The sequence below is a fragment of the Cherax quadricarinatus genome, chromosome 8 (assembly GCF_038502225.1).
Source record: "Cherax quadricarinatus isolate ZL_2023a chromosome 8, ASM3850222v1, whole genome shotgun sequence".
Classification (NCBI taxonomy): Eukaryota; Metazoa; Arthropoda; class Malacostraca; order Decapoda; family Parastacidae; genus Cherax; species Cherax quadricarinatus.
The window spans coordinates 12,580,340-12,597,724 of NC_091299.1; the positions used below are offsets into that span (position 1 = coordinate 12,580,340).

At 39.3% G+C, this 17,385-nt stretch overlaps 1 protein-coding gene across 1 annotated transcript; it reads left to right on the forward strand.

Annotated features, from left to right (window-relative positions):
* The first annotated feature begins 12,587 nt into the window (after window positions 1-12,587).
* On the forward strand, window positions 12,588-15,513 carry LOC128685317 (uncharacterized). The gene is made up of 2 exons (XM_053771806.2): window positions 12,588-12,738; window positions 13,805-15,513. The coding sequence occupies exons 1-2, from the start codon at window positions 12,727-12,729 to the stop codon at window positions 14,597-14,599; spliced, it is 807 nt and encodes a 268-aa protein (XP_053627781.1). The 5' UTR covers window positions 12,588-12,726; the 3' UTR covers window positions 14,600-15,513.
* Window positions 15,514-17,385: the final 1,872 nt, after the last annotated feature.

Below are 17,385 nucleotides of genomic sequence, written 5' to 3' on the forward strand. Positions count from 1 at the left end.
ACTCGACCAGTTGTCTACGCACCAAAACACCATGCTAACCCAGTTGATGTATGGTTATATAACGCATTTAGCTGGATGAGTAAAATATGAAGTCTATGTGCTCGTTGATATGCAGGAAAATAAATGCAAATGTATTTGAGTATCAGTACTACTTGATAGTCTTTACAGACATCCTCAAAACTTCTCCATGAGATGTCCATGTATATTTTTTTTATAAAGCTTGGTGGAATCTATGCGAAAAGTTGAGAATGCCTCTCCTGATCGGCTTCAACTTGTCAGCTCTGCTGTGTTTTTTCAGAAAGGATTATTTAAGAATAATTTAAAGTGAGATGGCTTTAATCATTGCTAACACGAGCACTACTAGAGAAAGTAAATAAAAAAAGATACACTTCTGTGGGAGACTTTTGAACCTACAGAGAAGTCTGCAAGTTCATTTCCATGATCATCAGAATGTCCATGGAACCAGTAAATACGATCTCTGGAGTCTTTTGGAGGTACGATAAAACCATCGTTGAATGAGAAGGATAAGTGAATGTGGGGAATCACTGATATGGATAATTTGTAAGGTGGCTTATGGGAGTTTGAGACATTGACAGTGAGGGCGAAGATAAGTGGGTACAATTTCTCTGTGAAATTACTGTCTGCCTCTAGCAAGCAACCATGGATCATGCAGTCAGAAGACACAACTGTGAATTTAACTCTGTCGAGTGATTTACAGTCATCACTTCCCACAGCAGTAGTTTCTAAGACTGAAAATGCTCAAGATAAAGGAAGCACGAAAGTATAGCAGAGCTGCTAGACTTTAGGAGACTTAAAGAACGCAATAAACAGGTACTACAATTGAAGGTATTTAGTAACGTCACTGGAAATATAAGCAAAAAGATCATGAATCTTGTGGAAGCTAATAACGAAGACAATGGAAATTTTCGTGACTCCATACTGAGGTATACTTGACTCTGCATACAAACTTTCGTCTGGCAAGGAAAGAAAAGCTCCCGGACACAGAGTTAGTTTTTGTAGCCCCAATTAGCATTTTCTACACAGCATTCTTGAAGAAACCTCTCCCCATGTATGGGTACAAGTGCTCAGGGGCCTCAGAGCATATGTTTGACTATAGATGATACCACCTGGTGGCCTGGTGGTTAACGCTCTCGCTTCACACGGTGAGGGCCTGGGTTCGATTCCCAGCCAGAGTAGAAACATTGGACGTGTTTCTTTCCACCTGTTGTCTATGTTCCCCATCAGTAAAATGGGTACCTGGGTGTTAGTCGACTGGTGTGGGTCGCATCCTGGGACACTGACCTAAGGAGGCCTGGTCACAGACCGGGCCGCGGGGGCGTTGACCCCCGGAACTCTCTCCAGGTAAACTCCAGGTAAACCTGAACAGTCCAAGATGACTGTAGCAGATTATGTATCGTTATTTATTTATTTATTCGCCAAAATAAGCTAAACCATCAGAGGCCAGATAATGCTGGATAAAAGGGAAGAACAATAGTTAGAAATGTGAAAGGTATTGTAAAGACGAAAAGGAATTACACAAAAGAAGCCATTGTAAAAAAAATTCTCATACCAAATCATTCTCTTAAAAAAAATCATCCCTCATTTAAAAAAAAAAAAGTATCACTCATATAAAAATTCTTTCCAACATACAAAGAAGCATCCCTCATACAAAGAAGTATCCCTCATACAAAGAAGTATCCCTCATACAAAGAAGTATCCCTCATACAAAGAAGTATCCCTCATACAAAGTAGTATCCCTCATATAAAGAAGTATCCCTCATACAAAGAAGTATCCCTCATACAAAGAAGTATCCCTCATACAAAGAAGCATCCCTCATACAAACAGGAATCCATCATACAAACAGGAATCCCTCACACAAACAGGAATCCCTCATACAAACAAACATCCCTCATACAAACGAACATCCTTCATACAAAACAGGAAGCCATCATACAAAGAAGCTTTCCTCATATAAACAGGAATCCCTCATACAAATAAGCAACCCTCATACAAAGAAATATCCATCATACGAAGAAATACCCCTCTTACAAACAGGAATCCCTTATATAGATAAGCATCCCTCATACAAACCAGTATTCATCAAGCAGGAATCCCTCATACAAACAAGTATCCCTCATACAAACAAGCATCCCTCATACAAACAGGAATATCTCATACAAATAGGTATCCTTAATACAAAAAGCATACCTCATGCAAACAAGGATCACTTCTTATGCAAACAAAGATCTCTCGTACAAACAAGTATCCCTTATACAAAAAGCATACCTCACGCAAACAAGTATACCTCGTGTAAACAAGTATCACTCGTACAAACAAGTATCCCTCATGCAAGCATCACTTGTACAAACAAGCATACCTCATATAAACAAGTATCCCTCATACAAATAGCGTACCTCATACAAACAGGCAAAGTTCATACAAACAAGTATCCTTCATGCAAACAAATATCCCTCCTACAAATAAGTATCCCTTATATAAACAAGCATGCAACATACAAACAAGAATCCCTCATACAAGCAGGAATCCCTCATACACACAGGAATCCCTCATACACACAGGAATCCCTTATACAAGCAGGAATCCCTTATAAAGCAGGAATCCCTCATATAAACAGGAAAACAGGAATTTCTCATACAAACAGGAAAACAGGAATCCTCATACAAATCTGAATCCCCCATACAAACATCCCTCATACAAACATCACTCAAACAAACATCCTCATTCAAACATCCCTCATACAAACGAACATCCTTCATACAAACAGGAAGCCCTCATACAAAGAAGCATTCCTCATACAAACAAGAATCCCTCATGCATAGAGGAATCCCTTATAAAGCAAAAATTTATCATACAAACAGGAATCCCTCATAAAAACAGGAATCCTTCATACATACAAGTGTCCCTCATACAAAGAAGCATTTCTCATACAAACAGGATCCCTAATACAAACACCCCTCATACAAACAGGTATCCCTCACATAAAGAAGCATTTTCCTCATACAGACAGGATCCCTCATATAAATAAATGGAGTCATTAAAAAGAACAGAATCACTCGCATGCAATTCAAAAATTTATGACAAACGAGAGCAGTCACAAATTTCCATGGGAAAGAGCAATGCAAAGCCCACATATCACGTGTCACATCACATTTTCACAATTCCATACAAATCAAAACCTACAAATCAGTCAAATCTAATTTAGTTTGAGAGAATGGTGAAGGGTCGCTCACGACACAGTCTACGATGATAGTTTGGTAATCAGGTTGTATCCCAGGAGTGGAAAGATAACCTCAACACTTTGGATTAGGAGTGGAAAGATAACCTCAACACTGGATTAGTCTGCTTTAATATCAGTAAACGTGATTATAAATGTACCTCATAGAAGCAGATACAAGCTGTTTCAGAAACATTTTATTTGCATTTGTTTAAGTAATATGCAAAATGAAAGTGCATTAAGATTTAACATGTTCAGAGGGTGTCCACTTTTAAGCAAATAAGTTATATTTACCCCTAAAATATTTTTAAATTTGTCCACACCAGGGATCAAATAGGTTAGGCTAATAGCCTAGTAAGGAAGGATTTCAAAACACTGTGCTCAGCGTAAGAACTGCAGGTTAGTAATTCTTGGGCACGTTCCGGGTTCACAGCATGACCCATATTTTGCGAGTGCATTTGAAAACAACTGGTCACACGAGAAGTTATTAAAATAAATCTACATTACCTCATGTATCCCCCATTGTCTTTCTTATCTGCTTTACGTAGAAGTTAAATTTTAACAAAGATCATGTAAATTAAAATAGATTCTTAAAAAAAAAGATAATTTTTACTAACATTTACCGGTATTCACGATTGTAAAAACCACTTTCACTAAAGTTCTTCAAGTATTGTGGAGGAAGAGAGAAATTATCTTTGTAAGGTAACACCAACACATTCTCCAGTCCACGTTAAGTTTTAAGTTCAACTTAAAAATAGGTCACCTTAGCATTTGAGAAAATTATCAAGCAGGTCATGCAGATAATTATGGAGAATGGCAAAAATCGACAAGTGGTAACAGAGGCACTGGTAACAGATGATCCTTTTTATTACAACGTTTCCCGAAACTTTGTATTAAAATGATCCTCGGCTACCAGTCTCAATTCGCTCGTGCAGGTACTGATTGTTAACCATCATTTCATAAAAACCTTTAACCTTACGAGCTTACAACGACGTCACGGTCCGACTTGGATCATTTACAAAGTCACACTGACTTTGTAAATGATCCATAATACCGCGTATTTTTTCCAGTCACGGTATTATTCCTTTTAGTTCTTTACTCTTTAACCTTAATATCCAAGAATTTAGGGCAACAAATACACAAACCTCCCTAGTAACACCTACTTTAAAGGATCGAGTATTAGACTATACTGAACCAGAAAATAGTTAAGTTTCGTAAACAGATTGTGCTGAAATTGAAAGACCTGCCATGCCTATAGATGTGTATGTGTGTAGCTGTAAATGGACTGGCGCCTCCTTCGTCCCAGTTGTAACTTGACGGAGGGAACCAGACTGTTTACTCTAGGAAGGGAGAAAAAATTAAGACTTTCCAAATCAGTCAAGTAATATTTTGGGTTGAGAGGCGTGTAATACCGAAGCGCTGGATTAAGAGGAGACCCTTTCAAGCAGTATGGTAACCTTGTGTTGACATGACAACGTTTCACGGCATTTACAAGCTCTTTTCAAACCAGTGTGCAATACTGAGCTTACAGTGTTGTCATGCATCTGTCAGGGAGGGTTAGACATTGTTAGGAGGGAAGAGGCAGAGGTGAGTGAGATGACAGTGAGTGAAACAGTAATTAAGATGAAAGAAGTGAATGAAGCAGTGAGGAGGATGAAAGAAGTGAATGAAGCAGTGAACATGATGAAAGAAGTGAATGAAGCAGTGAACAGGATGAAAGAAGTGAATGAAGCAGTAAATAGGATGAAACGAGTGAGTGAAGCAGTAAGATGAAAGAGAGTAAAACAACTGGCATAGTCGAGATTAGGACTGTGGCATTGAAAGCAGATAAATAAGTTTATTCAGGTATACACAAATACAGTTACATAGATTATCATACATAGCAGCATATGTGTAGAGAACCCAGGATAACCCAGAAAAGTCAGACAAAGTGACTTATTTCCATTGGAGTCCTTAGGAATACAATTCTGGAATGGTTGATGTATTTGTTTAATAAGAACATAAGTATAAAGGAACACTGCAACAGGTCTATTAGCCCATGCAAAGTAGGTCTAACTTACACGTCCCACCTATGTTTAAAATTCTCTCCTCAATGACGCTACTGTGGGAGTGTCTTCCACTTATTTACAACTATTTTATTCCCCTATATCATTTCTGAATCAATATTTGTCCAGTTTGAATTCATTGCCGTAAGTCACGTCATGCCTACTTTCAACACTGTCTTTATATCCCCAGTACAGTGGACCCCCGCATAACGATTACCTCCTAATGCGACCAATTATGTAAGTGTATTTAAGTAAGTGCGTTTGTACGTGTATGTTTGGGGGTCTGAAATGGACTAATCTACTTCACAATATTTCTTATGGGAACAAATTCGGTCAGTACTGGCACCTGAACATACTTCTGGAGTGAAAAAATATCGTTAACCGGGGGTCCACTTTATTCCTGTTTTCCATTTTCACATTTCAGTCATATCCTTCCTAATTCTACATCTTTCCAGGAAGTGCAAGTTCACTGCGTTCACTTTATTTTACGTAGGAAAGGTTTGTGATGCAAGGGATCAACTTCCTCATCCTTTTCTGGAGTTTCCAGCGCATTTATGTTCATTCAGTAATATGGAGATCAGAACTGAGCAGCATTACTTAAATGAGGTCTATTCAAAGATATATAAAGATGAAGTACAACCTTAGAACTTCCAATATCAATACTTCTTGATATGAAGTCGAAGAATCCGATTAACTTTATTTAGAACACTGATGCATTGTTGTCGTACTTATAAGTTTCTGCTAACCAGAACCTCTAAATCTTTTTTATATTTACTATGGGTAAGATCCACATTATTTAGCTTGTAAATACTATAGTTATTTTCTTTTCCTACGATTAAAACCTTTCATTTCCCCACCTTGAACTGCCTCTTGTCACTTCACCGATAACAAGAGTAACTTAACTAGTTCATAATAGCATCTTCACCGATAACAAGAGTAACTTAACTAGTTCATCATAGTATCTTCACCGATAACAAGAGTAACTTAACTAGTTCATCATAGTATCTTCACCGATAACAAGAGTAACTAAACTAGGTCATCATAGTATCTTCATCAAAAATTGTTTGCGGCATATTTTAGCATCATCCGCAATAATATGTTGTAATTTATTCCCTCACCCATGCCATTTATGTAGACTGTAAACAGTAAAAGTCCTAGTACTGGTCGCTGTGTATCATCACTGGTAAGTGGTCTCCATTTCGATTTATTCCTACTTATGCACACTGCTGCCTTTCAGTCAGCCATGCCTCGACCCAGGAGATAAATTTTCCTCCTATAGCATGTGCCGCTACTTTCTCCATCGTTTGCTAAGTTCCTTCTTACATTCAGAAAGAACACAGAGCATAAGTGTCAGGGGCCCGAGACTGTTCAACTGCCTCCCAGCACACATAAGGGGGATTACCAACAGACCCCTGGCAGTCTTCAAGCTGGCACTGGACAAGCACCTAAAGTCAGTTCCGGATCAGCCGGGCTGTGGCTCGTATGTTGGTTTGCGTGCAGCCAGCAGCAACAGCCTGGCTGATCAGGCTCTGATCCACCAGGAGGCTTGGTCTCAGACCGGGCCGCGGGGGCGTTGACCCCCGGAACTCTCTCCAGGTAAACTCCAGGTAAGCACAATACCGTGACTGGAACAATACACAAATAACCCGCACATAAGAGAAAGAAACTATGACGACGTTTAGGCCCGACTTGGATCATTGACTATCATAGTGTATCTTTACGTTCCTCTGGAACCCTTGAAAAACAGCTAGTCGGGGCCGGAGGACTTGTTTGGTTTCACTCTATTAAGTTGTCTGAGGACCATGTCACCAGTGACTTTGAGCTTACGTAACATATTCTCCTCATGACCTCCACAAGTATTGATCTCTGGGATTTCATTTGTATCTTCTTGCATAAAACTGAAAGGAAATAATAGTTAAAAATGGTCCACATTTCTTTGTTGCTACAGTAAGTTTTCCTGAGTTACATTTAATTGGCCTATCTTTTTCCTTATGTCTATTATAACTGGAAAAAATATTTTGGGTTAGTCTTTGATTCCCTCACAATCTTAATTTCATATTCTCTTTTGACTTTCCTTATTCCTCTTTTATTTTTTTTCTCTGTAAAATTAAATATATTGGTCAATAAAGTGACCCTCTCCTCTTTTTGATTCGCTTGTAATCACCTCTCTTCTAACCCAAGTAATGTTTTAGTATACTGTTTATTCATTCGGGATTATTTAGAGTATATTTCATCGAATTCTATATTAGGATTATTTGCAGTTTGAGGGGCATGAACAACGCTTTTGAAAAAGTCCTAATGGCTGCCATCAGCACTGTCTGTCAGGCCACCATCACCAAAGTCCCTTGTCAGGTAACCCCAGTCTACACTTCTTAAATAATCCATTAGCCACATAATCTGTGGCTCGAAAATTTGGGACCTTGCCTTTGTTTATGAGGTAATTTCCTGAGATATTCAGACTAGAAATTCGTTACGCTACATTTCCTGTCAAACTGTTCCAATCAATTTGGGTGAAGTAAAAATCCTCCCCCTAAAAACTACATTTTCATATCTAGACGCCTCAGCAATTTCTTTCCATAGAAATTTACGGTCGTCACAATCTAGGTGCGTCCGATCAGGTGCTTAGATCTCACCAAAGATTAGCTTTACATGTCCTTCGAGAAACTGCAACTAAACAGATTCCATGTGAGTTCCTTCCATCTTTCAATCACTTCTGATGTAACAATTTAAGTTTTCCCTAACATACATAGTAACTCCACCACCTTTTCTGTTGACACCTTCAGTGTGGAATCATTTATATCCCTCTATGTAGAATTCAGCAGGCATGTCCCTCTTTTTTCCAGGTTGAACTAAGAAGAGAATGTAGCAGTGATATTATTGTTATAATATCTATCAGTTCCGCACCGGGTATCTGTATAGTACGTGCTAAGAAAGATGTTTCCCTGCTGCTCTTCTCTGTCTCTGTTTGAAGACCAGTGCCTGTGTTTTTACTAGCAGCTATTTCATGAACTATCCTATTTTAGGGGCGTTTTCCTAACAAATCTTGGCAAAATTTGCTCTCTCTCTGTCCCTTGTGCTGCAAACCCCTTTTGTTTACCACACACACACCCATTCCTCTATCTTCAATTAGTTTAGTCTTACAAAATTTAGCAAAGGCTTATACGACTGACTTGGCTAATGCTACTATCACTACCCGCAGAAAGATGCACCTCATCCCTGGCATAATTATCTTATTTGCTATTAAAAATTATCCCAGTTGTCAATGAATGGAATTTCAAGTTTCCTGAGGCACTTGTGTAGCCAGCAATTTACACCCATTGTCCTAAATATTCATCCACTGCCCACTCCTCTTCTAGGCAAAATGTTACATATGATCACAGAACAACACCTGACTTGTACTTTACCAGCAGCCAATTTTTCCTGTATTTCCCAATATCATTGCTTCCTACAGCGAGGCAGATCATTTTTTTTTCCTATTACCTAACACGAAGTTTTTTAACCTGTTAACCACATCACCAAAACCTGCATCAAAGAAACACACTCTCTGCCGTGCCTTCCTCCTTGTTACTGAAAGCTCTGCCCACACCTCAGACAATTAAGTCCTTTTTTTATTTTATGTTGAGCCATACATTACAACTTGTACCCTCGTCCTGCAGAACACCAGAGAATCCTGATTTTTAATCCTGCTTCCACCTTCCACATATTCATCCTTCTTCCACTTCTGGAAACAGAAGTGGGAACCACTTCACCTTTCTCATTATACTTACCAATCATCTTATCTAAATAAGATTTTAATCTCTCAGTCTGTTTTTAAGAACTAGAACCTCATCCTTTACTCCTTTACATGAAAGAAAGGACTGGCAGAAAGCATGAAGTTTCTTTGTACAGTGAGAAAGGTAACAAGATAAAGAATAAGAAATAGGTTTACTAAGTATATTTTGTGAAGTTTACGATAGCTTTATTACCGAAAAAAACGAAGCTACCAGAGACAGAAAGGAAGCCTAAATAAAATATACAAACACTGTAAATCTGTCCATTTACCAAAATTAATTATCGGTATATACACAGAGGAAAGATAGAAATAGGAAAGGAAGATGTATTGATCAGTTGCTCACATTACTGCATATTAGTGAACAATATTTAGATAAGAGTAAGGGGACTTTCTAATTTTTGGATTTAGGAATGCCATGTGATGGGGTGATAAGTAATTCAGTGCGGCAGATTTTTCAGGAATATGTAAAAAGTGGAAGGTTATTTTTAGTTTCCAAGTTTTTATGAGGAAACTGACGCTCATGTTACAGCAGCTAGAAAAAGAAGAGAAGCATTTTTCAGTAAAAACAGATGTGGGACGTCGCCACAGATGGTTAATGTATTCATTGATGGAGTTGTAAAATATGATAATGCTGGTGTGTTGAATTTTAAGGATTATGAATCTGATAAGTGGGAACTACTGAAATTGCTATTTACTGATACATTGCTCTATTAGATTCCGTAGAGAAGCTAATAAGGTTGATAGAGGAGTTTGGGAGAATACGTAGGGCCGGGTCACCATATGGAGAAGACCCGGGCCGGAAGTACCGGCAAACCTCTAATGGAGAATACGTAAAAGAAGGAAACTAAAAGTGAGTACAGAAAGGACAATGATGATGATGATAGTAAGAAAAATTTTGACAGCGAAAGATTAGACGTCAGACTGGAGGGAGTATGGAGGAAGTGAATATGTTTACATATTTGGGAGTAAATGCAACTGCAGATGAGAATATGAAAGATAAAATGAATCCAAGAACCGAAAGAAAAAAAGTAGGCGGAGTGTTGAAGAGTCTGTGGCAAGGAAGAAATGTATCATTGAATACAGGAAGAGAAATGTACCATAAAACAGAAGTACTATCATTTTTATGTGGGTGGGAAACATGGTCCTCAAATATTACAGCAATGACGAGGCAGGAAGTAGGAATATGTTTATATCTTCGTGTGACGTGAATGTTATGCAGAAAACAAAGAGAATATATACTAGAAGAGAGTGATGGGGAACGAATGGTGTAATTCAGAGAGCATAAACGAAGTTGCTGACATTATCTAATCCTTTAGAAATGACAGAAGTTGTGACTGAACAAGAACATGTATAAATTAGGGGATGTTTAACAGTGCAGGTGTCATCCCAAGAAGGTATGGATTGTAGATGTTAACTTTTTGAGTGGTAGGAGCTTACGCATTTATCAGGCATATATGTTAGATCAGAATAGATTTTTTTATATGACCTAATATTATAGTGCAAGCAAGGTAACCTTTATAAAGGATTCACAGGAAACCGGTTAGTCGGACAAGACTTCAAGAGGTGGTGGGAAGTACAGTGCCTGCACTGAAGGAAGTCTGAAGATGTTGCAGTCCGGCATATCATTTTGAACTGCTGTGTCAGCGTCCTTCTAGAATGACAGTTCATTAATGAGTTAATATAAACATATTTTCCCATTGTTTCAGTCACCTACTTTTGTGGGACACGGCTGCCGTGTCAAAAAAAAAAAAATAGTTAACCATTGTGAAAGTTGGTCAACGCTGCCTTACTGACGTAGCGTAAAACACTCGTTTTCAACCATATTCAGTCGAGCTACAGCTCTTGGAAAAGAAACATCGTGTGTGATGGAATATCCAGGTTACCATATTTTCTTCCTAAGACAATAAGACAAAACGTGTAGTGTTGTTTTTATGAACGACGACGCTCGTTAGTCAATTTGCGAATATTTTACTAAATGTAATTTTGGCGTCATCATACTTACAAAATGAACAAACATTTTTACAATATTAACTCCATCAAATTGATCAAACATATTATTGTGGTTTTTACCACACTCACCAAAATATTGTAAGTAATGTTAAAAATAATATAAAATTAATAATAATAATAAAAATAAGAAAAAGAAGAAGAAGAAGAAGAAGAAGAAGAAGAAGAAGAAGAAGAAGAAGAAAAAGAAGAAAAAGAAGAAGATAAAAACATTAAAGACTTGTTTCGGTCACTGAATACGAGAGAGGTATCCCCCGTATACACTAACTATTCCATGTATTCAACAACCTTAATGCATGCAAGGGGCACATAGCAGCTGGCCCCCAGAAACCTAAAGAGGCAGAGAAACTGTAACTCAAGTTTCCAAGAGGCCCAAGAGCTTGAGGTCGACGCCTTAAAGGGACCCAAGAGTTTAAGCTAGTATATTCAAGAAATGTAGCTCCTATACGTAGCTTAACATCCTCAAAAGACCCAGGAAATATAGATCAACACGCTTAAGAGGGCCAGGAGCTGAAATAATTCAAACTTTCTTCGCACATATATCAGCAATGAAGGTTTGAAGCAAATCGGTAGATGCACGGAAAAGCATGCAGTATACAGTACACATGAATGCAATTTGCATCCTGTGTAACTTGATCTCAGGTGATGAAAACATTACCCAGATAATCTCCCCACAACTGTGTCAACAGTACGCCGTTTCCTCCAGGTTCTGCCTTAACCAAAAGACACCCGAGCATGCCAGTAGTAGCAGGAGCCTCTTCCTAGTACAGTACACAGGAATTGAAAATTTGAAGCCGATTGGATGAGTCGTTCTCAAGTTATAAGCGGCAAACTTAAGGAAACAAAAAATCCTGAAGTAGCCTAAAGGTACCCCACTGGGGATGCATGCTTGTTGTTGTTGTTGTTATTGTTATTGTTGTTGTTGTTCTTGTTGTTGTTGTTATTATTATTATTATTATTATTATTATTATTAAACTCTTACTTTTAACGGTAACAACAACTGGAGCATATTGTAACCCATGTGAGCAATGCGCGACTTCACAGGAAGTGGGCGGTGCTTGTTTTATGCAGTGCATTATTACACGGGGACCTGGAGCACAACTCTGACCAGATAATTATCTTAGTATGGGTTTTCATATGATCTGTCTACGTTGAACATTACAAAACCTGATTTTCAATGAACTACTGAACATTTTCAGGATGACAAGCGAGGCTCTATGACAGGTGTGGGGTTCCAGCTGTATATCGTACATGTTTAGAGAAAATCTCTCTCAATCCAGACATCTAAAAATAAACCACAACCACCGTGAGGTGTGAAATATACCTTTAAAAAATCTAAAGAGCATGTTTTCGCTCATGGTTAATGATAAGCAGACACATCAGCACTACAGAGAAGAAAGTTTATGGTATACTGTTGACGTGAAATGTTTCACAAGCTGATCAATCAGTAGACAGTTCCCACGCCCAAGTTAGTGACTGAACTCACAAAAGTCAACTTTAGCGATACTAGGTTGCGCCACCGAGCACCAATGACCCCGCGTGAGCCGGTTGGAGCACACCACAAGGAAGAGAATGGAGGAAGTGCTATGAAGGAAGGCAACTAAGCAAGAGTGAGAGGCAAGTATATAAAGACAGCGGACGACTTGGGTCGACATAATACTCCACCATGAAGCTCCTGGTGAGTAGTGCCTGGTAGCAGCCAAATCTCGACTCCATTTCAGTGATAAGTGTTCCACGACTCGAAACACTTGTGTTTATACTCTGCCCCAACAGTGACGTAGTGTTTTGTCTAGGAAACTATTCCATTTTCTACCAGCGGTCTCTTTCCTAGCAACAGTGGCACTGGCAAAAAAAATTTTTTTAGATTTGTTCACTAACTGCTCATATGTGAAATTAATTATTTTTACATTTATCTTTGTGTTCGAAAATAGACTGTTATGTTTGGTATCTATCAGCTGTACGATGGTCACTAAGGCCTCAATCCACTTTGTCACTACCATTAAGAACAAATACTCTTAATCAACAAAGTAGGGAATAATGTAAGTTTATGTACACTAAGAAATACAAAGACTTATTGTGCAATTATTATTCTAATATATTGATAATTGTATCTCTACATACACCATGTTGTTAAATATTTAACAAGTTTTCATTAATATTTTTTCCTCGCTTTTCGTGTTTTTTTTTGTTTTTTTTTTAATATTTTATACAAGATTGTTCATACTTATATATGTATTTTTTTATTTTTTTTTTCACAAGTCTAAATTTAATGGAGGAAAGTATAACAGTGTTTATGAAAACTACAAGCAAGCGACAGGTTGATAAACAATCCATTGGTGAAACGTTTCGCCTGTGCAGCATTTATCTTCACTTGCAGTAGTAGTAGTTTTAACGTGATCAGTCATTCAGCTTTACTAGGATGTGGTCAGTCTCTCAAGCCTGAGCGAGTAACCATCTGCCCTGGTAGACGGATTGAAACTGATGCTGTCTTCAGTGTTAGATTCCCCTGTATTTGACTGAAGAATGTTGTGCAGACGAAACGTTCCGTCACTAAATATATTTAAATGGTACACGTGTCTTATTCGTCAAGTAGTGTTAATTAATAACTGCCATCATGGTTTCTTATTTATTATTATCCTCTACGATTGTTTCTTTGTTTAGTCTCAGAAAAAAAAACATGATTAAAATGAACTGGATAACATGACACACAAGATTAATTATACAAATTACCACGTTGTCTTCAGATCCTTGCCTCAGTGTTGGTGGCTGCCGCCCACGCTGGTTCTTTAGGCTACAGCCTCCCAACCCCCGCTGGTCCAGCGTTCGCCGCTGGCGGTGGTGGATTTGGAGACGATTTGCTCCTCTCAGGTGGTGGGGCGATTGGAGGCGGGTTCGTTGGTGGTGTTGGCGGCGGGCTCATCGGCGGCGTTGGCGGTGGCTACGGTGGCGGCTGTGGTGGAGGAAAGATCCTTCATGTTGACGGAAGCTGTGTAACTCCTCTAGTCACCCGCAATCTGTTTGTGTACAAAGCTCCACCTGTGGCTCCACTCGTAGGTCCAAAACCTTACATTCCTCCACCTAAGGTTGAACATAATGTTATTTTCATCCATGCCCCAGAAAGCGGACTAGGTGTAGAACCGATCATCGTGCCACCACCACAACAGAAGAACGTTGTTTACGTCCTCAACAAGCGGCCTGAAATAGACCACAAGGTCGTCCACATCCCACAACCTGAGCAACATACTCCTCAAGTGTACTTCGTCAACTATGCCGAAGGCGACAACCCGACTTTGCCAACCGGTGGTGACCTCAAGTCTGCTCTCAGCTCCGCCGCTCATGGAGGCGGCCAGGTCGTTGGCGGTGCTTTTGGTGGTGGTTTGGGCGGTGATTTCGGTGGAGGCTTGAGCGGCGGTTTTGTTGGCGGCTTTGGAGGTGGCAGTAGCTTTGTAGGTGATGGTGCCTTTGGCAGCGCAGGTTTTAAAGTTGGAGGAGGTGGTGTGTCAGTGAGTACTCCATCTAGCCTATACGGTGTGCCGTAGACACACTACCAGTTGTGTTTTTATAGACGTTTATAAAGCATATTTGGTAAAAGAAATATTATTTGTATTGGTTGTGTTTTAACTATGAAATGTTATTATTTGTTCAAAAATATATGTTTATATTATCCACTGTGTTATTTAAACCAGAAAAAAAGCCCTCTACTTCAAGCCAAATATTTAGATCATGTGATCAACAAAACAAGATAGACAAGTTTCTTAGTCATGCAGTGGTTATACATAGTCACTTAGTCATGCAGTGGTTATTCATAGTCACAAGATGCATACACCGAGAGGTATATATCTCACTGTATATACACTAAGAGTTTAATCTCTATTTTTAGGGCGAAACCATTTTTGACTGGAGGTGAACAGGTGGCATACAGCATTAATGACGTCGTGTAGTCGATTGACTTTAAACCCCCATTACCCAACCATTTACAGATCTAGATGATCGGAAGAAAATGGTGCACAAACCAAGATATAAATACCTCTGTAGGAAAGAACTCTGACGCCGGTGAAGGGTACCTGAGATAGGGAATTTGAGCTACCCTCCGCTTCCTTGGAGTAAACCTGAATGCCTCACGTACCTCATTCTACAGGTGCTGCACGAACCCTGAGAGTTTAGTGACTCCAGATAAACATAAAAATAATAATCGCTCAGCACGACAGTACTGTACCGTGTATGGTTCTTCTTGATTTTGTACACGGTACTGAACGTAAATTATCGAAATTAAGCTGATAATATTTGTAAGTCACGAGAAACAGGTTAATATTTAAATGTATTCAGTGTTATTTTTCAGAGTATCTTTGAGACAACACACAACCCAAAAAAAAAAAAAAAAATGCCTGGTTAATCAGGCCCTGATCCACCGCGAGACTTGGTCTTAGACCGAGCCTCCGGGGCGTTGATTCTTGAAACACCCTTCAGAGGTATACTCCAGGTATGCCATCTAGTCATTTTTTTTAACAATATCAACTGCAACAGCCTCGTGCTGCTACCCTGATCAACCTGACGTTTTTTCAAGGTCAGAGCATCACGTTAAACTATTTTTTCTTTCTGTTATTGTACAAGATGAGTAACACATATGAGGTAATGACCAAATATATCAGCTTGAGCTGGGAGACTTCAGTTGAGTGACAATAACACATTAAGGCGTTTCTCTGTGAGAACCGTCGCTACAGCAGCTGTAGTGAAAGGGAAAGCAAAACATAAAACGTATTAAAGTTTCGTTACCATGTGGCAGCATACGTCTTATAATCTAGTCACTCATTATTTCCAGAAGGATGCCTTGAAGTGGGTGACTCAGTTTTGTTTCCTCCAAAGTATCGTTTATTGCTCGACGAGTCATTCGATCGGCGTGTGCAGATTCCCGCTGTTATTGTTGTATAGATTATTCCAGGATTCTTGGAATGCATCTGACAACTTTACAAGGCATCTTATAATTTGCTTCAAGCATTCAGCACCGGTTTATTGTACTAGACGAAGACTGATAATGTTACTGTTAGTGTCCTCGTATACACACTCATATAGTACACACGAACATTCATACAGTCACAAAACTATACTTAAGTACATACACACACGAATGCACAACACTGCATACACACGCAAAAAAATGTACATACATACATGCATACATATGCACAAGCATACATATTTTATATTTTGCTCCATTAGACTTGTATGAAGTATTCCCTTACCCCCCTGAATAAGTCCTTGAGCGTGCATTGAGGTAGAGGAGGCTGAACTTAGGGGATAAGTGGATACCACAGCTGCACAAACACATCCGGTTTCAGTTTACTTCTCTTTAGTTTTAGTCCTATAATATTTATAAACTCTTACTCGCACTACCTACGCATAAGATTCCATTAGAAAGTAACAATAACAATTCTTAAATACTGTATAAGGTATTATTAAGCTTGCAACTGGTACGCCTTTGTAGGCTAAACCAACAGTCTGATGTGTATAATTGAAGCCTCAGCTTTCGTTCCATATTTTGAAAACAGATGAAAAACGAGTTTTTTTCCTTGTTAAATGAGACTGTTCGTATGTATGTATAATGTTCGCCAAGACCGTAGTCCTGGCACGAGTCTCAATCTTACGATGACCTGTCTCTGGCTCCCGAGACAGCACCTATGTACCCATAACCACCCTCACTCATACCTGACCTCACTCAACCATAACCACCCTCACTCATACCTGACCTCACTCACACATAACCACCCTCACTCATACCTGACCTCACTCAACCATAACCACCCTCACTCATACCTGACCTCACTCAACCATAACCACCCTCACTCATACCTGACCTCACTCAACCATAACCACCCTCACTCATACCTGACCTCACTCAACCATAACCACCCTCACTCATACCTGACCTCACTCAACCATAACCACCCTCACTCATACCTGACATCACTCAACCATAACCACCCTCACTCATACCTGACCTCACTCAACCATAACCACCCTCACTCATACCTGACCTCACTCAACCATAACCACCCTCACTCATACCTGACCTCACTCAACCATAACCACCCTCACTCATACCTGACCTCACTCAACCATAACCACCCTCACTCATACCTGACCTCACTCACATATAACCACCGTCCCTCATACCTGACCTCACTCACACATAACCACCCTCACTCACACCTAACCTCATTCACGAATAACCACCCTGAGTCACACCTAACCTCACTCACACATAACCACCCCCACTCACACATAACCACCCTCACTCACACCTAACCTCACTCACACCTAACCTCAT